General features: G+C 40.8%; 2 protein-coding genes across 2 annotated transcripts; one reads left to right on the forward strand and one right to left on the reverse strand.

Moving 5' to 3' along the window:
* Positions 1–1,610: 1,610 nt before the first annotated feature.
* LOC137827438 (uncharacterized) lies at positions 1,611–5,355 on the reverse strand. Its single transcript, XM_068633608.2, has 2 exons — positions 2,693–5,355; positions 1,611–2,136 (listed from the first exon to the last, which is right to left on the reverse strand). Exons 1-2 carry the CDS (start codon positions 5,274–5,276, stop codon positions 1,751–1,753), a joined length of 2,970 nt encoding a protein of 989 aa, XP_068489709.1. The 5' UTR covers positions 5,277–5,355; the 3' UTR covers positions 1,611–1,750.
* Positions 5,356–16,454: 11,099 nt separating this feature from the next.
* Positions 16,455–17,327, forward strand: LOC137838096 (uncharacterized). Its single transcript, XM_068647329.1, has 3 exons — positions 16,455–16,791; positions 16,836–16,915; positions 17,016–17,327. Exons 1-3 carry the CDS (start codon positions 16,455–16,457, stop codon positions 17,325–17,327), a joined length of 729 nt encoding a protein of 242 aa, XP_068503430.1.
* Positions 17,328–25,746: the final 8,419 nt, after the last annotated feature.

Here is a 25,746-nt window from a genome sequence, read left to right on the forward strand (position 1 = left end):
AAAATACATAAATATCACTAAAAAAAACTCATTAAATAAAAATTAATTTTAAAAATAAAATAATAATTAATTATTATATTAATTAAATTAGATACTATTTTAGAAATATAAATTATTTTATATACTAAATTGTTTTAGTATCTAATTTAGTTAATATATTAATTAATTATTTTTTATCTTTATAATTAATTTTTATTTAATATTTTTCTTGAATGTATGTTTCATATTTCCTAACTTATACTCTTAGTGTCATCTTGCTTAGAAAAATTAATTACTTAACAAAAATCTCAACTTAAAATCATCCCAAAACTCAACCAAAACTTATTTTATCGGTTCAAACATGCTTAATAAGTTTAAAGCCTTCATTCAACACTACAAAATAAATTTAGAATTTATATATATATATATATATATATATATATATATCAGTATCCTAGTTCAACATGAGTACTTCAGACTCAAATATAACAAAACATCATCATAACTCAAATCACGCAAATAAATAGAAATTTATTTCAAATTTAACAAAATCAAATATAGTAAAAATTTGAAATTCATATGTTTGTTCTATCCTCAAAACATTCCATATAAATAACCAATTGTAAATTTCATTTATCATTATTCGCCATATATTACTTCAAAAATCCAAGATCTATTATAGAACCTCCTATCATCTTCAAATATTTAATTATCACTTCCCTTATTTAATGGACTAACCTTTCAAACTATAGAAATAACAAGGTTAACTTGGACAATTTAGATAATGAATCTACTTCTAAAAATTCAAAACACTTAGCAGACACTCAAAAGAATAAAACATCAAAATTATTCAAATAATGATCTTGGTGAAACATCACTCAAGAATTAAAGTAAAAGTAGTATGAGTTGAAAGTCTCGTTGAATGTTTTAAGATTATAAATCGAAAATGATGTTATAATTTCTTGCAACATTTTATATTGTTTGCTCGTAACTCGATAATATTGAAAAAAATTTCCATTATATTCCCATACAGAGTAATATAGTATCAGAATTGATGGTGGTTTGTCTTGGAGATTGAATATGTGGTTAAAGTCCCGATGCAATCACTAATTAAAGGTTTTAGCTAAACTGAAATCAAATACCTATACACAAAAAATTGCTTCAATGTTAAGGTGGCTAAAATGAAAGGTTAACGTAATTAATGTTATGAGCTTATAACGTAATTTAAAATATTTTCTTTTATAATTTTTCTTTTTAAGTAATGGTTATGAACAACTTAGCTTTATATAAGCAAATGTCGCTTCGTTTGCTTTAAAATTTGTAAAAAAGAGCTTTTATATATTTATATATAAAAGAAATGTGATATTTTGATATTTATGAAAAAAATAAATCTAGATAATAAAAATATTAATATTTTAATTATATATTTTTTATTTTTAACTTAAAATATTAATACAAATTATTATAATAATATTATTAAAGTGGATTATAATTGAGGGTTTTTTTAGCTCTGAAACTATCATTTTCCATACATAAGACACAGTTATGTAGCATTTGGTAAAGGATTTGTTAGAATTGCTGAATGATACAACTACTATAACCATAAGCAAAAGCAAAAGCAAAAGGGAACCTACACTATAAGACGAGCTTCAATATTTCATCGCTGTAATATAAAAGATGAAACTGAGCCGTTAATGTCTTCAACATTTCAGCCTTTTCACAAATAGAGAAATTAAAATTAAGCTGTCTATATTTTAGCACATTGCTCAAACTAGTCTTCAGTGATACAATGAGACGAGTCTTCATGGTAAGAAGGGTCATTTCCATCGTTTACACTTGTGCATTTGGGCACTGTTGTTACCTCACGAAGCATTTTAACCACTTTTCTCATTGTAGGGCGAGTTATTGAGATGGAGCTGGTGCAATGCAGACCCACACTCAATACCTTGCTTATTTCTTCCCTGTGTTTGGAGTCCAATGTAGGATCAATTACATGATCCAGTCCTTCATGTTCCAATGCAGAGGAAACCCATTTCACCAAATCATTTTCACTATACTCTGGATCAATGGGGGGTCTCCCAGTTACCAACTCCAAAATCACCACTCCAAAGCTGTATATGTCACTCTTCTCATTCACCCTCATTGTGTATGCGTATTCTGCACAACAATAAAGTACCACATGTCCAAGTAAATTCATGCATCTTGCAAAACTTTGTCAGCTTAGTATATTGTTGTGTTACAGAGTTTAAACTGACATTTAGGATTTATGTCTTTAAAGTCAGTCATGTCAATTATTGATGGGAAAATTAACTACAGATGGATAACAAATCATAATAAATATGTTAGAATATAGACAGTTAGTTTTTCATCAATAGGAGATTACTTATTTAAACAAAGAAGACAGATTCTAACATTTATGGGCCAGCTTTAAGGTTTAAGATTTGTCTCCTTGTAAACTCACTTTGGAGGAAACTTTAATGGTCTTAATTGATAATGGTTGATGTTAAATTCAGATGCAAAACAAATCTAAATATGTTGGATACAAAGCATTCCTTTTTCATCACTAAAATTATCCATGTAGCATCCAATAAAAGGTAACCAAACAGAAAAATAAAATCTAACATTCAAGTGCCATGTTGATTAAGAATTCAAGTAGAATGCAACGAGAAAGTGGATATTTTTTAAATGTGTTTCTCAAATTAATTTCTCAAACCTGGTGCAATGTAGCCATATGATCCTGCAATAATAGACATTGATTCTGTCCCTTGGCCGGCTCTTGCAACCATTTTGGCAACTCCAAAATCTGCAACTTTTGCCACAAACTCATCATCAACCAATATATTGTTAGATTTCACATCCCTGTGGACAATGGGTGGGACACAATCATGATGCAAATAACAAAGCCCCTCAGCAGCATCAACAACAATTTTATACCTAGTAGGCCAATCCAATAAGCTCTTCTTGCTACCCTGTAACAGATCAGCCAAGCTCCCATTTGGCATGTATTCGAAAACCAATAGCTTATGGTCCCCACTGTTGCAGCAACACCACAATCTCACAATATTCTTGTGCCTAATCCTCCCTAGTGTTTCTACTTCAGCATCAAATTCATCTTTTCTAGAACCAACATTTTCATCCACTTTCGCTGGGACTCCACTCAATTTTTTCACTGCCACCACCTCACCATTGCTAAGCACCACCTTGTACACCTTCCCAGATGCTCCCCTTCCTATCACATTGGCCTCATTCAGCAACTTAGTAACCTCAAACCCACTAAACCGCAGCTTGTGAAATGATTTCCAACTTGAAGTGTAAAACCCTTTCTTCAATTTCTTCACCTTCCTGTACCTAAAGTAAAACCATGCCACCCCCATAACGAACACAACTCCAGCAAGCACAAAAATGGACCACAAAATCCACATATACCTCCAGTTCTTATTCCTACCATAACAATTACTAAGCCCAGGGAGATGACTACAGAGGCCAGGATTCCCTATAAAACTCGTCTTATACTTGGCATTGGCATAAAGAGGAGGAATATCCCCTGAGAGCTTGTTGTAAGACAAATTCAGCTCAGATAGCCTCAAATTTTGCAACTGCAATGGAATCTCCCCAGAGAAATTGTTCCAAGAAAGATCAAGAGAATTAAGCACAAGGAATCTTCCTAATTCACTTGGAACATTTCCATCCAACCTATTATGTGACAAATTAAGGTCAGTGACCTTATTCAAGTAACCAATTCCACCAAATTTAAGATCACTAGAAAGTTGATTACAACTGAGATCGAGATTAACCAACTGCTTCATCTTTACCATACTCCCCGGAATCTGACCCGAGAGATTATTATTACTAGCAGCAAACTCCACAAGACTGTCCAATAACCCAATTTCCTGAGGAATCGACCCAGAAAACCGGTTATTAGAAAGCAACAAATTTGACAAGCTGGAAGAGCCAGAAATCCCCTTAGAAATGTGCCCAGAAAAATAATTTTCCAAAAGCTCAAGCAAATGCAAACGGGGCAAACTCCAAACCCCTTCAGGAACACTTCCCGAGAGATTATTGTTCCTTAACCGAACCCTCGTTAAACTCTTGCATTTCCCGAGACTCTCGGGAATTTCACCCGAAAACGAATTGTATATCAAGATTAGCTGCTCAAGCTGCCCCCGCCGGCAAATATTCGCGGGAATTTCGCCAGAAAACCGGTTAAACGAAACGTCAATCTGGTTCAACGGTGAGTTACTCCCCAAGTCACTCGGCAACGTTCCGATGAGTCTGTTACTGAAAAGTTTGAGTTCACTGAGGTTCGGAGAACGCGCAATGGCCCCCGGCAAAATCCCTTCGAGTTTGTTCTCATTTAAATTCAGTGACTCGAGTGGCAACTCGCACAACTCGGTCGGAATGGTCCCAGTCAACTCGTTCCTGGACGCGTCGAATAATTTCAAACTCGTCATCTTCGACATTCCTCTGGGTAGCTTCCCGGAGAGCGAATTATTGTAAAGCTCAATTTGGGTGACGCGCGTGAAACGCGTGAACCATTGCGGAATGTGACCGGTGATGCTGTTCTGAGACAAGTCGAGGCTTATCAAGTTAACGAGATTGCTAAAGGTGTCAGGAATGGGACCTTCCAGGTTGCACAGAGCGAGATAAAGCGTTTCAAGGTTTCCAAGGTTACCCAGTTCTCTCGGTATGGGACCCGGCTTGAAGGGGTTGTAAGCGAGTTGAAGGCGTTTCAGCAAAGTGAGGTTACCGAGTGAAGCAGGGATGGTGCCGGTGAAAAGATTGCTAACGAGGTTGAGCGTTTCGAGGTGGGGTAGGGCGGCGAGGCTCTCCGGAATTTCGCCGGTGAGGTTGTTGCCTGAGAGGTCGAGGTAGCGGAGGGAGGTGAGTGTGGCGAGGGAATCGATGGGGCCCACGAGGGCGTTTTGAGAGAGGTCGAGATAGAGGAGGAAGCGGCAGAGGGAGACCGTGGAGAGGGTGGAGTTGATAAGGTTGTAGGAGAGGTTGAGGGAGGAGAGGGAGGGGAGGCGGCAGAGGGCGGCGGGGAAGGGGCCGGAGAGGAAGGAGAAGGAGAGATCGAGGGCAGTCACTGCTGCTGAATGATGGTCGCAGGTGACGCCCCTCCAGCGGCACGGGGTGGAGGCGGCGGCGTTCCAGGAGGAGAGTGAGTTGTTGGGGTCGGAGAGGCAACTGCGCGCCTGGAGGAGGAAAAGACCGTCTTGGGTTAGAGAGAGAGAGAGTCCCGGAGGAGAGAGAAGGAAGAGGAAGTAAAGAAAAAACAGGAACATTCTGCTGAACATAGAAAGATTTTGAGTTCGGAGTGGTCGTTTGTTCCACTTTTTCACCTCTGAATTTGCATGGCATTATATTGCTACAAGTAAGTAAGCATTTGAGAAATGATTAAAATAATATATTGTACTCTACTTGATCCAACCCATACAAAATATTTAAACTAATTATAATTTAATTAGAATTCATTATTTATGGATCATAAAACAATCTTGTAACAGTTTAAAAGCTCTGGCAGTGGCAACAGAGGTGGGTCCCATCTGGGATTTGAAAATGGATTACAGAGACGTGTAACACTGCACCAACACGAGAAGTCTTTAGTCCATGCTCTGTCACGTTTTCTGTGCATGAGTATGGTTCATACTAGAAAAGAGAATACACATTTTTCATATACTTACATTACAATTCCTAATAATATTATTTTAATATTATTTTATATTATTTAATTTTAAATCTACTCTTTATTATATATATTTATTTTCAAAACCTATTATACTAAAATTATATATAATTATATAGATTGTTAAAGTATCACTCTCTTAATAAAAAATATGTTAATTCTCGTAACTCACCACCTGTTATTTTATTTTAAATAATAGATCTCCTGCGTTATATTATAAATCTCTTTCTTTTATATTTTTATTTATATTTTAAGCTTGTAATTTCAGTTTTTATTCCTAATATTTACTTAGTATATGAAACTTTAATTTTAAATTCTCACACTACCACCTTATCTGATGTTTCTGTGAAGTTTCTTAGATATTAAATTTAATATAGATTTGCATGGACCTCACTTTCCCGAAAAGAGTTCCTGTTCACTATATCTGGTTTGTTATTCACGATACAAGTTCCACTTTTTTAAAAACAAATTACGTTTAAAGAAATCATGTTTGTTTGGGATGAAATAGTGGGAGGAAAAACCAAAGAGAATAAATGAGAAAATTGAAAAGAAATGTTAAAAATTTAGTGAAATTTACATTTAACGAAAAAGTGTATAGAAATATAGTTTAGGTTTAATTATCTTTTAGTTTTTTAGTCTTTATATTAAGATCACAATTCAATCTTATCTCTTACATTTTTAAAAGTTTAATATTGTTTCAATTTCTTAAAAAAAAATCAATTTAGTATAACTTTGTAAAGAAAGTTCAATGTGAACAATTCAATCTGGTGATACTAACTTTATTTAAAACACTTGAATATAGTAACAACACACATAAATAAAATTTAATAAATAGTAAAAGAATCGTTGTTAAGATACATTTATATAAAATAGAAACAATTTAATAGAAGAAATCACATTAAATAATTTTAAAAAAATTAAGATCATGGTGAACTTTTTAAAAAACTTGAAACTTATTTAATTTTTTATTCTTAATATAGAGAGTAAATGGATAGTTAAGTTTATTTATTACAGGACAGACATAAAGATAGATTTATGTTCCGTCCGGTTGACCTGGGACGTCTTTGTACGCGACCTCAACCGTCAGCTAGGGACTTCTTCCCACTGGTTACCTGTGGATTCCTGCAAAGAAGGACAAAAGGGCGCCCTAGCGGCCGTTTGCACTCCGACGCTCAAGTCAGCCAGCAAGAAACACCAAAAACTCTGCACCTCCGTATCGGAGCACCGTGTATGGCACTCTGAAGGTGGTAAAAAGGAACTGTGTCTGGTGTCTATTTTCTCGTTCTGGCAAAGATCTTTCCTTAGTCCCTTGTGCGTAACCTCAAGGCTCGAGCAAGCAACTAGAGTGTTTCTAGAAAATTTGTCAAAAGTTCGAACCCCGTTCCCAACATTCGAGGCGCTATTTAAACCACTCTAGCATTTAAAGCGTCTTAACGCGCATTGAATTATGAAACGTTCAGCGCATTTAAGACGTTTAAACCGCTGGGGAGCATTTATAGTACCTTAAACGCTCGAAACGGAAACTGTATTAAATAACTTTAATTACCTTGTACCTGACAAAATGGTGTTTCTATTCTGACCTGGCTGTTGTACACGTGGAGGGCCTCACAGCGTCGTGACCCCATCTGAGGGTATCTCCTCGTGTGAGTCCTCCTACCTGGGAGTGCATCTGCGCTAGAGGTGACTCTTTGGGTGCCAACTCACGCCCCCAAACATCTAGTCACTCACTTTGAGAGTGTATCTACCTTCCTCTCGTACCTTGCACCCGGCTGCCCTGGGCGTGACCCTTCTCATGAGTCGTATCTATCCCAAGGGCGTCTCTGGGGCGGCTGGGGCACTTCACGAGTCAGGTTGCTCTACACTGACGCTATTACTATGGTCTTGAAGCCACCTTTCTCTTCTCTTTATTACTACCCCAGATTATCGGGATTTGAGGCCTTCCCACGGCGTCGTTCCCTCCATGGTCTTTCCTACCCATGGGTATCGGGGAGCGACACTGCGATTGCCTTACTTTTGTGACACTTGGCCTTGGCGACGCCTTCTTTTGGCGACGCCTTCTTTCTTGGCGACGCCTTCTTCTTGGCGACGCCCTGCCTTGGCGATGCTTGCACTTGGCGTCTCCTCACCTAGGCGGCGCCTTATGTTGACTTTGACCCCGGCGTTGACTTTGACCTTGACTTTGTCAAAGCCCGGATACGGAACGGTACAATTTATTTAATTATTATTGCATTTTAATATGATATTTATATATGGTAAGAATAAGACTATCAAACACTTAAACTATAAAACCTCTTTAACCAGTTTAATATTTGTTCTTGAATGGGAGTTGGGACCCAGAGAACTATTGAGATCACTCTTCTTCTATAATTGTCGATCGGTCGTACTGCACTCCAACTTTCCTCCTTGCTAGCTCCTTCATTCCCTCTACTTGTCGTATCTTTCAGTTTTTTCGTAACACATGCTTGGATGGTACTTGCATAAGACACTCCGACGCTCAAGTCAGTAAAAGTATTCGGCGTTCAGTTGTCAGAGCACTGTATATGATGACGTACCTGGATCTTGGAATATGTCCTATCAATATTATCTTTGGTGAGTTTTTCTTATTGGGTCATATTAGAGTGTTAGACCGCGTTTAAGGATGCATTACCTAATTCTTAATCGCAGATTAATTTTACTGGCTCTGTTTAAGCATAACTGGATTTGAGGTATTGATCAACTCATTGAGGTGGACCACGATATCGATCGATCCATTGATGAAAACCGAAATATGTAATCAGTCGTACGATCCTCACTATTACAATATTTGATAAAGGAAAGTATTACAGGAGCATCTTTTTATTTGTTTACATCCCTTGAGATACTCAATAAAATAATTTTTTTCAGTTTATTTTTTAAATGATTTTATATTTTAAAATAAAATTGTCATATCATTAGTGTTTTGGATGGGTGTGAATTCAAAAATAGGGTGTTTGTGTATAATCATCATTTTTGTAAATTTGAATCACACAAGTAACCTTTTGAATAGCAAATTTGTGGAAATTTAAATAGTTTGTACACAATTAATAATAGATAGTGAATTTCTGATTTTAAACCTTTTGAAAATATTAATATAGATCTGATTTTTTTTTTAAATATTTAAGTTCAAAAAAATAAAGGAAATATATATATATATATATATATATATATATTATCAGAGAAAAATATATAAACAAATTGAAAAATAAAAGATAAGGATGAAAAGAAAGACAAAGTTATTTTTGTATTAGTTTCATTATTTAAATTTACATTTAGTTACAATCATCTCAACTTTAGAGATATTAATTTTATTATCCGGATAAAGTTTAATTACAACCACACTTTTCATGGATACGTATATTTACTCAAGATATTAATGAAAGTTCCGAAACTCTATCCAGAATGATACAAACCGAAATGTAGAAACGTGCTCCTAAGAAACATCAAACCTAGATACAAAAAGATTTGGAAACATTTTTGGAGCACATTATTACTCAAGCAAAGGAGTGTATAAAATGTGTTTGAAAATAACTTCTATGAAAACAAACAAAGAACGAATTTATAGAAGATTGATTATATTATTATTTTTAATTCTCAAAACACAATTTTAAAAATTTAATAAATTATTCTTATAATTAATCCATTAAATACAAATCCTTTTTTTTCAAGTTTCAGATAATTAGTTACGTGATGACTGATAAATTATTTTAATAAATTATTTTGAATGTTGATTGATGTCAAGTACCGAGCCACAACTCTAAAAACTTCTCTTTTTGCTCATATCGTGCATAGAGAATGTGGTTTATTAACATGGTTTACAAATATGTTGATGGTCAAGATGTTTATAATGTGTTTCAGTTTTATGTTCTCTTTTAGTTGGATTGTGGTTAATATGAGTCTGTTTTATGTATGCCTTTTGTTTAGATGACTTTTTTCACTCTCAAGTTTGGTATGTGAAGGAGGTCCATATTTAAATTAGGTGGTAGAATTTTATGTGATGTTTGTAAATAGGTTGGAGTACTCTAGTATTTTTTTTTGGCTATAAAAAAATATTATTTTGATAGTTAACTAATTAAATGCAAACTTTGTGTATCCATTATATCAGATAATTAATTATATTAAATATTAATAAATTATTTTGTTTATTATTAAATTTGGAAACTCAATAGCAACATTATAACGAAAGTTGTTCGTGCACAACGAAATGATACCATATATAAAAATAATTAAATAGAAACTAATTTTAAAAATAAAAAATAATTAATCTTTATATTTACTGTACTGACCAGGTCATCGGGTATGATGACGTAGACAAAAGAAAGGTAGGTAGTCAAGAAGTCAACATAGTCGCCGTATGTAAAAGCGACGTTCTTCAGTATAAATAATCGGTTATCGCCGAGATGTGTCACCACCGAGATGGATCATCGCCCATCGCCCGAGTAAGACGTCGCCCGAAGGGTCAACCTGCATGACGTAAGCATTTCACAGAAAGGGGGCCCACACGATGGGATAACCCTAAGTTGGGTGGTGGCACTGTGGGTCCCTATGCACAGAATAAATGATCAAGTCAAAAGGGCACATGGCAATGCCCACGCGCTCACTGAAGGTATCCAGGGAAGGCTGCATGCATGGCACGTGTTTAATTAGGGCATTCGAGCGGTATGATGGCGGGATAAATACAGCGCTCAAGTTAGAGCCCAAGCGGCCATAAGGTTATACATTGCACTCCAGATAAGGGAAGTCCATGGGCCAGATACGCTAAGATTCTAAAGATAGCGGCGCAAGGACCTTCTCCAAGGAACCCTAGATAATAGCAAGCAACGCAGAGGTAAACCCTAGTTTTTCACCTATATATAGGGCACGAATAAGCCCTAGAGAGGTACGCTTTTCACAGTTGCATGAGTCTTAACCTAGTTCTCAGATAGACATACAGAGGGAAAACCCTAATTGTTCTTGACGGCGCATCCGCTAAGAACACAAGACAATTAGGGCAACACAGTTTTAGCCATACAGTTTCAGTCATTGAGAGTGTTACACAGTTTCTAGTTACTTTGGTGTTTCTCGCTAGCTGACTTGATCGTCGGAGTGCAAACGGCCGCGAGGGCGCCCCTTTGTTCTTCTTTTTCAGGTACACACAGACGAGGCAGAACGAAGGTACCCTAGCTCGTTAGAACAAGCCACGCATAAAGACGACCCAGGTCAACCGGCCGGAACATCTAAATTATATATTATTTTATAGATTAATATTGATAGTTAAAACTTTAGATATCAATTTAAAAATTATTTATTAATAATAAAAACCATTTTAAATACCAATAATTTTTTTAGTGTCTAAAATAAAATTTAATTTAGTCAATATAGTGACTAATTTTTTTTTGTCTCTAAAATTAATTTATATTTAATAGTGACTAATTTTTTTTGTCTCTAAAATTAATTTATATGTAATGATTTTTTTTTAGTGATAATAATTATGTTTAATTATAATCAATTATTTTATTATTAAATTTATTTTAGAAATATTTTTAAAATATAATTAAGTAGAAAAGTAATTAATACATGATACATAGTATAGTAGAAACCTATTAAAATGCAAAAGTATTCAATCAGTCATATTAATAGTAACAAACAAGATCATAATGAAGAAGGAGCATTCAATTTTTCTGTCCGCCAATCAATCAACAAAACATGTTTAAAAACTGGTCAATGGTTTTCTAAAGAATATTATTGTTATTTTGAATTTTTTTTCTTAAAGAAGTATTAAGTATATGTCATTTTTAGATAAATTTGTTATTTAAAAAAAAGTATTAGTATGTATTTTTATGATATATTTGATTTTTAAGTTTTTTTTTAGTGTTAATAAGTTTTTTCTAACTTTTAATAGTATTGTTATAATATTATTCTTTGTATTATTTGATTATTTGTATTATTTTAATAATACTAATTCATTACGGTAGAATCTCCAATTTGACCAATAAATTTTCAAGCAATATGAGTCAGCTTAATAACTCAACTTGTTTTAAAATAAAGATATTTATGCTTGTTTGACTAGACCAAGAATCAAGATAAGACTACCTTAGTCTCTTTCGATGCTGAAGATAAGAAGTCACTAACTTTTTTGAGAACTGAAATAAAATATTTTGTACAATCATTTATATAAAAATATTATTATTCATTTCATTCTTTAATACTATTTTTTATTGGACCAAAGATGTCTTTGTGCATCTACGTCACTCTCACGTTCAAGAATCCCTACGTTTGCACGTGTTTTCCCTTCCGTTTGAATGTCTAAAAACACAAAAGACATAGGGCGTCCTAGCGGTCGTTTGCACTCCGACGCTCAAGTCAGTATTAGGGCAAAGAAACACCAAGTGTGTATATTAGTTTCAGTCTTAAAAACTGTGTGCCTTACTAGGGTTTTGGGCACCCTTTATATAGGCTGAAACTAGGGTTTACCTTTGTGTTGTTACCCTTGACTAGGGTTCCTTGGAGAATGTCCTTGCGCTGCTATTCATAGGATCTTAGCGTATCTGGCACATGAACTTCCCTTAATTGGAGTGCAACGAATGATAGAGTGGCCGCTTGGGTACCAACTTGTGCACCTAATCTCTAGCGCCATCTATTTCGTGGGTGCCCTAAGTATTCATGTGCCATGCATGCAGCTTTCCCTGGAAACCCTAACCCTAATGGACCTTAACGCTTCCTAGGATTACCCATACGTGTTGCACCTTCATGCGTCATACACACCACGTGCATGAATCCCTCGTGACTTAGGCTTCCCACTTATCTTATGTCTTTAGCTGTTAACTTGTCATGGCTGTTAGGCCTACCTTACATGACCTTCTACAACGTTCAGACGACCGATGTCCGATCCTCTCCCTCTACTGGCGAGGTTCGATATCAATCTCTGAAATCGGACTTAGAATATCAATATCCAAAGACTAACCAATCCCCTGGTAAGTGCGTCTCGGGTCCATCTCGTGGCCCTCCTTTCATCACCAGACATCGGTGCGCGATGTCTAAGGTCAGCCTCTGGGTCGATGACCGAGAACGGGTCGGGACAATTACTATTATATAAAAGAAGATAATGAAAACAAGAATTTGAACAAATAAAATTAATCATAAAATCATATGATAATCTATTAGAGTTGCTACTAATTACTATGAAGTGATTACTTCTTGCTTCCTTTTTAATTACAGACTTTTTAATAAATTTGTTGCGCTTTAAAATCGTTGTTTTAGACTTGTAAAATATATCTCATCTTTATGTCACGGTTTAAGAAACATATTTTATCACAACTTTAGGCAACTATTTACTAAGCGTTGCATTTACATTTGGGCAATAATTATTTAATTATGACACTAATAAAGTCATGTTTTAGGAAAAACATCATAGTCATGAAACAAATATGTGAGTTATTGATAGTGATGGCAATGTGGGGCGGATTATGAGAGTCGGTCCGCAACCCGCTACCAAAAAGTATAGAGCGGACTCACTAATCTATCTTGCTTTGACCTGCAGAACTTGTAGTCCGCGCAGGCCAACAACGGGACGAGACGGATTGACCCGCTAGCCCCATAAATAAATAAAAAATAATTATTATTTTAAAACAAACCATACCCCATTTACCCCTTATTGCAGTGTGACCTTTATTTTATTTTATTTAAAAAAAATTGAATTTAATGTACTAAAAAAAGGAATGTTTTATTTTAATCATCTAAAGGAGTTAGTATTAAGAGTGATAATGGATTTAGTTTCAAGTAAAGTCTTATATTTAAAATTTATTAATAAAAAAATAATATAAAGAAGAGATTTCAATAGGATAGTTAAAAAAATAGTCATCTTCATTAAAATATTTTTGTAGCAAAACATTGATAAGATACTCTCATACATTTACATACATCTATAGGACAAACATAGATGCAAAGTAAAACTTTAATTATTTTTTGTACTGACTAGTACTCGGTTCTCGGTAGTATTTTAGTATGCTTGGTTATTTTGTAGCGTGGGAGGTCAGCTCGGTTGTTGGGCCTAAGTAAGACCCGTGTAGATGGCCCCTTTTCAGGGAAGGCCCAAAGCACGCGGTAGGGTCATTACGCAAAGTAGTTTTATATATACATATGCTTATAGATATGTTTGGGGCAGTGAATATAATATTGTTGTTATTTTATATGTTTGCTGTGAGTATGTGGTAACATTTTCTGTTGCATATCTGTTACACGTGGCTAGTTGCTATTAACCCTAGAAAGATAGGGAGATGCACTGGAAACAGAAAGTGGGCCTGCGGATAGCACCTGAAGATCATCGGTGCCCGTGGCAGGTGGTTTTTCTGTCAGAGATAAAAAATTAATGTGCTTAGTATATTTTCAGTTAAGATTTGCTTATCTCCAGGAAGAATGGTTGCATGTGTGACAATAAAAGGAGAGTAAGTCTCCAGGTAAAGGTAGAATGTTTTTGATACACTTTCTTAACTGGTTACTTTTGGTGAGTCCTAATTGACTTGATCGTCGGAGTGTGATAATAGGTAGGGCACCCTCTGTCTCAACGGAGCCTTATTCTAGTGCAACAAGGAGACGCGAAATCGGTTCCAGAAGTGGTAGATACAGAAAGGGTTATTCAACCTGAAGTCAACCGGCGAGAACATTTGGCGCCCACCGTGGGGCCTGCTAAAATCTGATCCCATCCACATTCGTGTTCGAGTTTACAAAAGGAGATTAGGAATGCGAGGCAAGTGTTGTCGAGACCAGAAGGAGGTGAGGCTCCCACATTGCAACAACTTATGGAGACCATCAGGAATATCCAAGAAGCCAACGAGCAGTCCAAACAGGAGCATGAGAGATTACGAGAAGAGTTACGCAAAACCAATGAGGATTTGCATAGAGACCAACGTATCCCAAGAGAACGAGAGTCAAATCCGCCAGAGAGAGACTGCCCCGAGCCTTTCTCGCGTGCTATTATGGATGAGCCTGTGCTTGTGCATTATGTGGCACCTAAGATTACTTTCACAGGGGTCAATGACCCTGAAAGTCACCTCACATCGTTCAATGCCTAGATGATTATCTCGGGTGGGTCATATGCAGTACGGTGCAAGATGTTCATTGGCACCTTCACAGGCACGGCAATACAGTGGTTCAATGGACTCCCGGATGGCCATATTACCTCTTTTGCACAGTTCTCCAAATTGTTTTGAGATTAGTTTAATGGTAACCAGACCAAGCCCCCAATCCTATATGATCTCTTCAATGTACGCCAAAGGGAGGGGGAGACACTGAAGGATTATCTAAACCGATTTTGGGCTCTCACTGCGAAACTCTGAACTCATGATGAGAGCTGTAGAGCATGAGAGCTTTGATGTTTCAAATCCATGATGAAGCTTGAAGTTGTACTGCTTTTGGTTTAGGTTTAGATTAGAGTGTTTAGAATCTATGTAAAGATCATTTCTTGACATTTGCATAAAACATGCTCAATCTGTTTTAAAAGGAAAAGTGTTTTTCTAAGCAAAGAGAAAACAACTGGTTGAATTATCGAAATAATCGGTTGTTTGTCACTTGGCTTTTTAAAGGTTTTAAAACTGTTTTTGATTTGGTTATGTAACTGCCTAACCAATTCAACTGGTTAAATAGAATTTTCAACCAGTAAATTGTGACATTTCCTAACAGTTTTTTGAAAACCTGTTATTCTATTTTGAGTGTGATCAAAACTACTTTGACTCATTAATGTTGCCTTGAACGACTAATTTTTTAAGTGCTATAAATATAGCCTTTCTTACAAAACAAATGACACAAGTTTTACACAGTTTGAAATCAAAGTGACATTGAGATTAGTTTTGAAAGAAGTTTTCAAAAGTTTGCAAGATTGTTGTTTAGCTTTGCACTAGTACAAGATCTGATCATAGGACTTCCTGGTTTCTGTAATCTCAGGTGTTTTCTATTCCTTTCATGATTCTTGTAATTGTACTTTCATAAACTTGTAAATGTTTCTGAAATCCTGCAAAGTCAAAGGGTGTTCTGACTTGAGGTGTGTAGTTGCAAAGAGGGTGAGTGGGTCTTGTGGTTTTCAAGGTCACCTCTTTGTGGTTGTGTTATTGTAATCTGTAAGTGATTACTAGTGGAACTGAGTGGTTGTTCTGGGAACTGGACGTAGCTCAAGGTTGAGTGAACTAGTATAAAATTGGTTGTGTAAATCTCTCTCCCTCTCTCACTCCTTATAACTGTTTGTTTTAATTTTGCTTTTGCTGCTGATATAAACAACCGATTAAAACGTACTTTTAACCGATTAAAGTTCAGTAAACAGTTTCTGTATCATTGTTTGATTGCTTTCCTTAATTGCTTATTTGTGATTGTTTGATAAAGGTTCATTCTTAATCAATATTTGCGAAATTTTTTGATAAACAATTCACCCCCTTGTTATTTAAGCCATCGATTCTTATAAGAACGTCATAGTGTCTGCCTTTGAGCAAGGGGTCACTCTGGGATCGTTCTGCGATTCTCTTATCAGAAGCCCTGCAGAATCTTTCTCCAAAATCAGACGAAGAGTGGTTGCCCACATTAATTTGGGGGGAAGAAAAGATATTTGGTGTGAATTCCATAAAGGATTCGAGCATGGTATTGAGCAGTGCATGGCTTTAGGCTACCAGTTTGGCGAGCTTTTGAGGGAAGGTTTCTTGAAGGAGTATCTCGAAGCCGACCAAGGAGAACCACAAAAGGAAGTTATTCTAAGGGACTAGGCACACGAGATAGCACAACTACCAAACGCAAGAGATACGCAAGGGCAGTGATGTTGCTGGAGGCGAGAGGTCATGATGACACGCCAGATCCAGATCTCAATTTCACGAAGGCAGACTTGGTAGGTGTAGTCCCTCACGACAACGACCCTGTAGTGATATCCGTTGTTATGGTGGGGAGAAAGGTGCATCGGGCTCTCATTGACCAAGGGAGCTCAGCTGATGTATTGTTTTGGTCCACGTGTGTCAACTTGCGGCTATCCCTCGATCAGATGAGGTCGCATGATGGATGCTTAGTTGGCTTTGCAGGGGACCAAGTGGAGGTTCAAGGCTACATTGATTTAAGGACGACTTTTATGGATGAGGAAGCAACCAAGATTTCTTCATCAGGTATGTTGTGGTTAATACTCCCTCTACTTATAACTTGTTGTTAGGGAGGCCCTCACTAAACAGGTTAGGAGCGGTAGCTTCTACGAAGCACATGAAAATGAAGCTACCATCCCTTAAGGGAAAGGTGATTACGATAAGGTCCAACTAGAAAGATGCTTAGAAGTGTTATGAAAGCAGCTTAAAGAACAGAAGGAGTTACTAAGACTATTTGTCATGAGGGAAAGGTTGTCGAGGTCTTGGAAGCCGAGTTAGGCCATAGACAACGACCGGGACCAGCTGGTGACATCCGAGAATGGGAAATCGAAGGAAAGTTGTTCAAGCTCAGTGCCTCGCTAGGTCAGGAGTTGCAGGACCAAATAGTTGGGGTGATAGCCAGGCACCTGGACATGTTCGCGTGGTCCTCCACTGACATGCCTGGGATAATCCCTGATTTCCTATGCCACATGCTCACTATGGACAACAGGGTTCGGCCAATAGTACAGAGGAGGAGGAAATTTAATGAAGAAAGGCGCCTAATCATCAAAACAGAGACTTAGAAGCTGTTGAGCGCTGACCATATCAGGGAGATCCGGTACCTTGAATGGTTGGCGAACGTGGTGCTGGTTTAGAAGGCCAATGGCAAGTGGAGGATGTGCGTAGACTTCACAGACCCGAATAAGGCATGCCCAAAAGATTCATACCCGTTGTCGAGCATTGACTCCTTGGTGGATAGCGCCTCAGGGTGCCGACTACTGACTTTTTTGGATGCATTCTCGGGGTACAATTAGATTCGGGGCACCCCAAGGATGAGAGTAAGATTGCTTTCATGGCGGAGCTTGCCAACTATTGTTACAAGGTCATGCCCTTTGGCCTCAAAAATACTGGCACCACTTACCAGCGTCTGATGGACAGGATTCTCACCCCCATGCTCGGCCAAAATGTGCAAGCGTACGTAGACGAGATGGTCGTTACCTCCAAGGAGCAAGAACAACATGTGACAGATATTAAGGAACTGCTTGCGATCATCGACAAGTATAACCTGAAGTTAAACCCCGAAAAATGTGTGTTTGGGGTAGAGTTAGGCAAGTTCCTTGGGTTCATGCTAACCGAGAGGGGCATAGAAGCCAACCCTGATAAGTGTGCCGCCATCATCAAGATGAGGAGCCCTGCCACTGTCAAGGAAGTCCAACAACTGACTGCACGAATGGCAGCTCTATCTTGTTTTTTTATTGACTAGTGGAGACAAGGGTTACCCGTATTTCTAGTGCTTAAAGAAGAATAATCGCTTTCGTCCAGTTGAAGGAAGCTTTCGTCCAGTTGAAGGAGTATTTCTCCAGACCCCCTGTTCTCGACAAGCCATCACAGACCGGGCGATTACCTCAGTGATAGTGCAAGACCAGGACCAGATGCAGAAGCCAATTTACTTCATCAGCAAGGTGCTATAGGGGCTTGAGGAGCGTTACCAGGCGATCGAGAAAGTTGCGCTAGCAGTAGTGTTCACAGCTAGGAGGCTACGACACTATTTTCACAGCTTTATTGTGATAGTGATGATTGATCTGCCTATCCGCAAGGGTTTACAGAAACTCGACATAGCAGGGTGTATGGTGCGGTGGTCGGTCAAGCTGTCTGAGTTTGACATCCATTATGAGCCAAGAGAGTCGATTAAAGGGCATGTATATGCTGATTTTGTGGTTGAGTTGATGTTTGGGGGTCCTCACCCAAATCCCAGGGGTTTTTGGTGGATATTGTCAGTAGATGGTTCTTCCAATCAACAAGGCAGTGAAGTTGGGGTTATCCTAGAAGGGCCCAATGGTCTGCTGATCGAACAGTCTTTGAAGTTCACATTTAAAGCTAACAACAATCAGGCCGAGTATGAGGTGTTAATAGATGGGATGTTGTTATCTCAGGAGTTGGGAGCTCAGAACCTACTGGTGAAGAACGACTCGTTACTTTTACCGAGCAGGTGACAGGTAGATGTCAAGCCAAGGACCCGCAATTGGCCGCATACCTCAAGTATGTCATGTTGCTGAAAGAAGCCTTCATTGAGTTTGAGCTTGTGCACGTCTTGAGAGAGCAGAATTCCCGAGCCGACCTCTTGGCCAAACTGGCCAGCTCGGGAAAGGGAAATCGACAAAGGTCAGTGATCCAGGAAAACTTAAAGGCCCCTAGTACGCAAAGTAATTTTATATATACACCTGCTTATAGATATGTTTGGGGATGTGAATATAATATTGTTGTTATTTTACATGTTTGTTGTGAGTATGTAGTAATATTTTCTGTTGCATATATATTACACGTGGCTAGTTGTTATTAACCCTAGAAAGATAGGGAGATGCACTGGTAACAAAAAGTGGGCTTGCGGATAGCACCTGAAGATCATTGGTGCCCGTGGCAGGTGGTTTTTCTATTAGAGATAAAAGATTAATGTATTTAGTATATTTTCAACTAATATTTTTTTATATCCAGGGAGAATGGTTGCATGTGCGACAATAAAAGAAGAGTAAGTCTCCAGGTAAAGGTAGACTGTTTTTGATACACTTTCTTAACTGGTTATTTTTGGTTAGCCCTAGCTGACTTGATTGTTGGAGTGTAATCAACAGGTAGGGCACCCTCTGTCTCAACGGAGCCTTAGTGCAACAAGGAGATGCAAAATCGGTTCCAGAAGAGGTAGATACAGAAGGGGTTATTGTACCATCCCGTCCCCGGGCGTTGACCAAAGTCAAAGTCAAAGCCAAAGTCAACGTATGGTGAGGCCCCTCGAGGAACCCAAGGAAGAAAGTCAACGAATTGACCGCATGAGACGTCGCCAAGGTAGGCGCCGCCAGGTGTGTGCGTCGCCAAGATAAGGCGTCGCCAGATAAGGCGTCGCCAGGTTAAGGCATGGCCCAGAGCAATAACAAAGAGAAGAGAAAAGTGGCTTCAAGGCCATAATTCTAGTACCAGTAGGGAGTAACCTGGCTCGTGAAGTACCCACGCCACCTTAGGGAGACCCCCAGGATAGATACGACCCATGAGAGGGTCATGCCCAGGGGTGAACCAGGTGCATGGTGCGAGAGGAAGGTAGATACACTCCCAGGGCGAGTAACTAGGGGTTGGGGGGCATGAGTTGGCACCCAGAAAGTCAGCCCACGCGCCAGATGCACTTCGAGGAAAGAGGACTCACACAATGGAATAACCCTAAGTTGGGTTACGGCGCTACGAGGCCCTATGCGTAGAATAACGATCAAGTCAGAAGAACACGTGGCAATAAGCACGTGTTCATCAATGTTTTAGTGAAAGTTTGATAAGGTACGCGTTTTACGTATCAAATGTTTCGAGCACATTTTTATACGCTTTCAATGCGCTTTAACGCGCTTTAAATGCAGAAGGTGTATAAAAAGGGGCCTTGGGACATTTGAAAGGGGGCCGAGTTTTAACCTAATTCTCGTAGTTCTACACACACGTAAACCCTAGTTGTTTCGCGGCGCACCCACTGTACGCACAAACAATTAGGGCAACACAGTATTAGTTACTCAGTATTTTCGACCACCTCCAGAGCATCCAGTCACGGTGTTCGATAGGAGGTGTATCACATTTGATGTTTCTCGCTAGCTGACTTGATCGTCGGAGTGCAAACGGTCGCGAGGGCGCCCCTTTGTTCACTTCCTTTCAGGTACTCCCATACGGAGCAGAACGAAGGTGCCCTAGCTCGTGAGGACAAACCACGCATAAAGACAACCCAGGTCAACCGGCGGGAACATTTGGCGCCCACCGTGGGGCCGATATAAAACGTCAGCCCCATCACACTGTTTTCCAGTTCCAGTTGCAGCTTCCAACTCAATTCCGGTTCTCAAATCACAGATAGTCAAGAAAGCTTCCAGAAACCACGAACATGAGACCTGCACGCGCTAGGAGTGAAGAGATGACCATGCAACAACTCATGGGCATGATGCAAGGGCTGCAAGAAGCAATGGCAGCCTCAAAAGCGGAGCAAGAGCGCATGCAGACGGATCTCACAGCATCCCAGGTGAGAAACGATGAACTCCACCGCGCTAACGAGGCTGAGACTGCCACTCCACCCAGAGAATTCTCAACACCATTCTCACAGGCGATCCTAGAGACAGCAATCCCCAACACATTCACGGGGCCCAAGGTAACCTTCACAGGGATGGAGGATCCTGAGGCGCACCTCACTGCGTTCCACACGCAGATGATGCTGGTAGGCGGTTCTGATGCCGTAAGATGCAAGCTCTTCATGAGCACTTTGACTGGGATGGCCATGGATTAGTTCATCAGCCTCCCAGAGGGTCACATCATGTCTTTCACACAGCTCTCGCGGCTATTCAGAGAGCAGTATTTAGCCAACAGGGCCCCAACCCCAGTTTCGTACGACCTATTCGACGTGAAGCAGTATCAAGGTGAGACCTTGAAAGAGTACATAAGCCGCTTCAAGGCGCAGGTGGTGAAGGTGGGTACCCCAGACGAACCCATGATCGTGTACGCATTCAGGAAATGGGTGTGTCCTGGGTCTTTTAGCAAGTCGCTCAATCGCAGCCGCCCCAAAACTTTTGCTGAAGTAAGGCGTCGGGCGGTAGAACACATTGCCTCTGAGGGCGAGGCATACGAGAAGTGCACGACAGCTGCACCTACACGCCCAAGAGCGCAGATGCGCACACAACCCGCCACAGAGAGAAAGAACCAAGACAGGAAGCGCACCTACGAGACAAGGAGGACCCCGCCTAAGGGTCGAGCAGAAGGAAGGAGAGAGGGAAATAGACCTCTAAGGCACAATTTTGTGGTGGAACTTAAAGACCTCATCGTTGTGCCCAACATAGCTGACAGGTTGAGGCCACCGGTGAAGTCTGACAAGGTACTGGGACCTCACAAGGAATCATGGTGCGAGTTTCACGAAGCATTCAGACACCATATTAACAACTGCTTAGCGCTGGGCTATCAGTTGGATGAGCTTGTGAAGAACAGTCTCCTAAAAGATTACCTCGCTGGGTCTACTACAACCACAGCCACGACAACTCCAGAGGAAGGTCAAGCGCATGAAATGCCGACTCACGGGGAAGTACACACCATTTCTGGCGGCTTCTCCGGAGGAGGACCCACTGCCTCTCAACGGAAGAAATATGTGAGGTCAGTAAGTTCAGTTGCTGAGGAATTTCCAGATGACCCGTGGGAGTCGGACCTTGTTTTCAGAAGGGCTGACCTGCGGGATGTCGTCCCCCACGATAATGACCCCGTGGTCATTTCAATAGTCACAGCGGGAAGAAAGGTACATAGGGTTCTCGTCGACCAAGGCAGTTCCGCAGACGTCATGTTTTGGTCGACCTTCAATAAGCTACAGTTGTCCCCCGATCTGCTGAGACCCTATACTGGATGCTTGTATGGGTTTGCAGATAACCCAGTGGAGGTACGCGACTACCTAGAGCTGAGGACGACGTTCACTGATGGAGCGACGTCACGCACCGAGAGCATCCGGTACTTGGTGGTTAACGCCAACTCAGCTTACAACGTTTTGTTAGGCAGACCTGCTTTGAACAGATTAAGGGCAATGTCCTCCACACGCCACATGAAGATGAAGTTACCAGACCTTAGTGGTAAAGTAATCGTAATCAAGTCAGATCAGGAAGAGGCCCGAAAGTGCTATGAAAATAGCCTAAAAACAAAGAGAGGCGTGGTCATGGTGATTGAACGACCACCCGTTTCAGATTCGCAATGCAATTAGAACCATTGGAAGAGGTGACGCCCACAGAGTCCACGCCTGTCGAGGTCACACCTGCAGGGGCGAAACCTCTAGAAGATGCGCGCGCGGAAGGAAGGTACTATGACGCCTCGCCCACGGAAGAAGAGTCAGAGGAGGCGATGCCCGATGCATTCGAGAGGGCGACGCCTATGGAAGAGGACTCCGCCTATGGAAGAGGACTCCATGAATGAGTCTCGCTCAGAGAACGTGCAGAGTGAGCAACCCCAACCAGTAGACAACGTGGTGGAAAGACAGATAGGGGGTAAGGTGTTCAAATTAGGACGCTTCTTGAGATAGGAAGAACGAGAAGAGGTAGCTGCGGTGATCTCGCGACACCTAGACGCATTCGCGTGGACTGCGGCAGACATGCCAGGCATTGACCCAGATTTTTTGTGCCACCATCTTACCATGGACGCCAAGGTTCGCCCTGTGCGACAGAGAAGGAGGAAGTTCAACGAAGAACGATGCCTTGTCGTGAAGGAAGAGACGCAGAAGCTGCTAAGCGCTGGGCACATCAGGGAGATACAATACCCTGAGTGGCTAGCCAACGTAGTTTTAGTGAAGAAGGCGAATGGGAAATGGAGGATGTGCGTTGACTTCACAGATCTGAACAAGACATGCCCCAAAGATTCGTACCCGCTACCCAACATCGACGCATTAGTGGATAGAGCCTCAGGCTGCAAGATGCTGAGTTTCTTGGACGCATTCTCAGGTTACAATCAGATCAAGATGCATCCAAGGGATGAGAGCAAAACGACGTTCATGACGGAGACGAGCAGCTATTGTTACAAGGTGATGCCGTTTGGGTTGAAAAATGCGGGCGCCACCTACCAGAGGTTGATGGACAAGGTCCTTGCACCCATGTTAGGAAGGAACGTGCAGGCCTACGTAGATGACATGGTGGTGACTTCACATGAGAGAGGGCAGCACACAACTGATCTGGAAGAGCTGTTTGCTACCATATCAAAGTATCGCCTCAAATTAAACCCAGAAAAGTGCGTTTTTGGCGTAGAAGCAGGGAAGTTCTTGGGATTTATGCTCACTAAAAGGGGAATAGAGGTGAACCCCGATAAGTGTGCAACTATCATAGCCATGAGGAGCCCAACCTCAGTTAAAGAAGTCCAACAATTAACTGGGAGGATGGAAGCTTTGTCTAGGTTTGTGTCTGCTGGAGGGGAGAAAGGCCACCCTTATTTCCAATGCCTCAAGAGGAATAGCCGTTTTGCATGGACGGATGAGTGCGAAGCAGCGTTCCACAAGTTGAAGGAGTACTTGGCGACGCCACCGGTGCTTTGCAAGCCACAGGTAGGCGTCCCCCTCCGATTATACTTTGCGGTAACAGAATGGGCCATTAGTTTTGTGCTGGTCCAGGAGCAAGACCAAGTGCAGAAGCCCATTTACTTCATAAGTAAGGCCTTGCAAGGCCCAAAATTGAGGTACCAGTCACTAGAAAAGGCGGCACTAGCAGTGGTGTTTTCAGCCCGAAGGCTCCGCCACTATTTCCACAGTTTCACAGTGGTGGTGATGACGAACCTCCCCATCCAGAAACTACTTCAAAAGCTAGATGTAGCAGGGAGGATGGTTCGCTGGGCGGTAGAGCTGTCGGAGTTTGATATCCAATATGAACCCAGGGGGTCCATCAAAGGGCAAGTCTATGCTGACTTCGTGGCAGAACTCTCACCAGGAGGAGACCCTCACGAAGTGGAGTTAGGGTCACAGTGGATGCTCTCAGTGGATGGATCTTCCAACCAGCAAGGGAGTGGCGCTGAAATAATCTTGGAGGGGCCTAATGGAGTGTTGATCGAGCAAGCTTTACGCTTCGGCTTCAAAGCGAGCAACAACCAGGCGGAGTACGAGGCGTTGATCGCTGGGATGCTGTTGGCCAAAGAAATGGGTGCTCAGAGCCTCCTGGCAAAGAGTAACTCACAATTGGTCACAGGGCAAGTAACGGGGGAGTACCAGGCAAAGGATCCACAGATGGCCGCATACTTGAGGTACGTCGAGGTGTTGAAGAGGGCCTTCGTTGCATTTGAACTGGTGCATGTCCCTAGGGAGTAGAATGCCAGAGCTGACCTGCTTGCCAAGCTGGCCAGCTCAGGCAAGGGGGGGAGGCAGAGGACTGTAATATAAGAGACCCTCAAAACGCCGCGAAAGTTTGTTGCAGACAACAGGGTGGATGTTCTTCACGTTAGTACAGCAAGAGGAAAACCAAGGAGTCATCGCTCTTTGAGTCAAGATACGGCGAGGGCTCCCTGCATCAGTACCTACACAACCTCGCCGGAAGAAGAGAAAGGTGTACAGGTATGCGCCTTGGAGGAAGGCGACACCTGGATGACCCCTTACAGGCGATACCTCGCGGATGGGATCCTCCCAGCGGAACCAGAAGAAGGCAAGAAGGTCAAGAGGAACGCCGCAAGGTACACCTTAGTGAATGGGATATTATTCATACATGGATTTACGCACCCTATCTTGATGTGCGTAAGCGGCGACGAATGCACCAGGATAATGGCTGAACTCCACGAAGGTATTTGTGGGAGCCACGTGGGAGGAAGATCCTTGGCATCCAAAGTAGTACGTGTGGGTTTTTACTGACCGACGGTAAGAGAAGAGTGCGTTCGATACGCCCAGCGTTACAAGCAGTGTCAGATGCACGCTGATTGGCACAAGGCGCCGCGAGAGGAGCTGAGATCCATACACAGCCCATGGCCTTTCCATACTTGGGGTATTGATATCCTAGGTCCGTTCCCTTTGGCGATAAGGCAGATGAAGTACTTAATTATTGCCATCGAATACTTCACTAAGTGGATAGAGGCAGAACCAGTGGCACAGATCACTGCGCACAAGGTACAACACTTTGTTTGGAAGAACATTGTGTGTCGTTTTGGGGTGCCGAGCCGGCTCATTTCAGATAATGGCACCCAGTTCGCGAGTCAACAGTTGGGGAAGCTATGTACAGAGGTAGGAATCAAGCAGGTGTTTGCATCAGTCGAACACCCCCAGACGAATGGGCAGGTCGAGTCAGCAAACAGAGTTTTGTTGAGAGGTTTGAAGCGCAGATTAGAGAAGGCTAAATGGGCGTGGGCAGAAGAAGTACCAAGAATTGTATGGGCTTACCACACCACACCTCAATCTTCCACCATGGAGACGCCTTTCAGCCTAGTGTATGGGTCGGACACCATGATCCCAATAGAGATCCACGAGAGCTCGCCTCGTTTCCTAGGTTTCGTGGCAGAAGAGTCCAATGA

This window comes from Phaseolus vulgaris, chromosome 11 (assembly GCF_051622355.1).
Source record: "Phaseolus vulgaris cultivar YP4 chromosome 11, ASM5162235v1, whole genome shotgun sequence".
In the NCBI taxonomy this organism is placed as follows: Eukaryota; Viridiplantae; Streptophyta; class Magnoliopsida; order Fabales; family Fabaceae; genus Phaseolus; species Phaseolus vulgaris.

Coding starts and splice junctions, on each gene's coding strand:
- LOC137827438 (XM_068633608.2), bottom strand. CDS start 5,276: ATGTTCAGCAGAATGTTCCTGTTTTTTCTTTACTTCCTCTTCCTTCTC. Junction 2,137..2,692: donor ATATGGCTACATTGCACCAG/GTTTGAGAAATT, acceptor ATTGTTGTGCAG/AATACGCATACACAATGAGG.
- LOC137838096 (XM_068647329.1), top strand. CDS start 16,455: ATGTTGCTGGAGGCGAGAGGTCATGATGACACGCCAGATCCAGATCTC. Junction 16,792..16,835: donor AACCAAGATTTCTTCATCAG/GTATGTTGTGGT, acceptor ACTTGTTGTTAG/GGAGGCCCTCACTAAACAGG. Junction 16,916..17,015: donor TACCATCCCTTAAGGGAAAG/GTGATTACGATA, acceptor CATGAGGGAAAG/GTTGTCGAGGTCTTGGAAGC.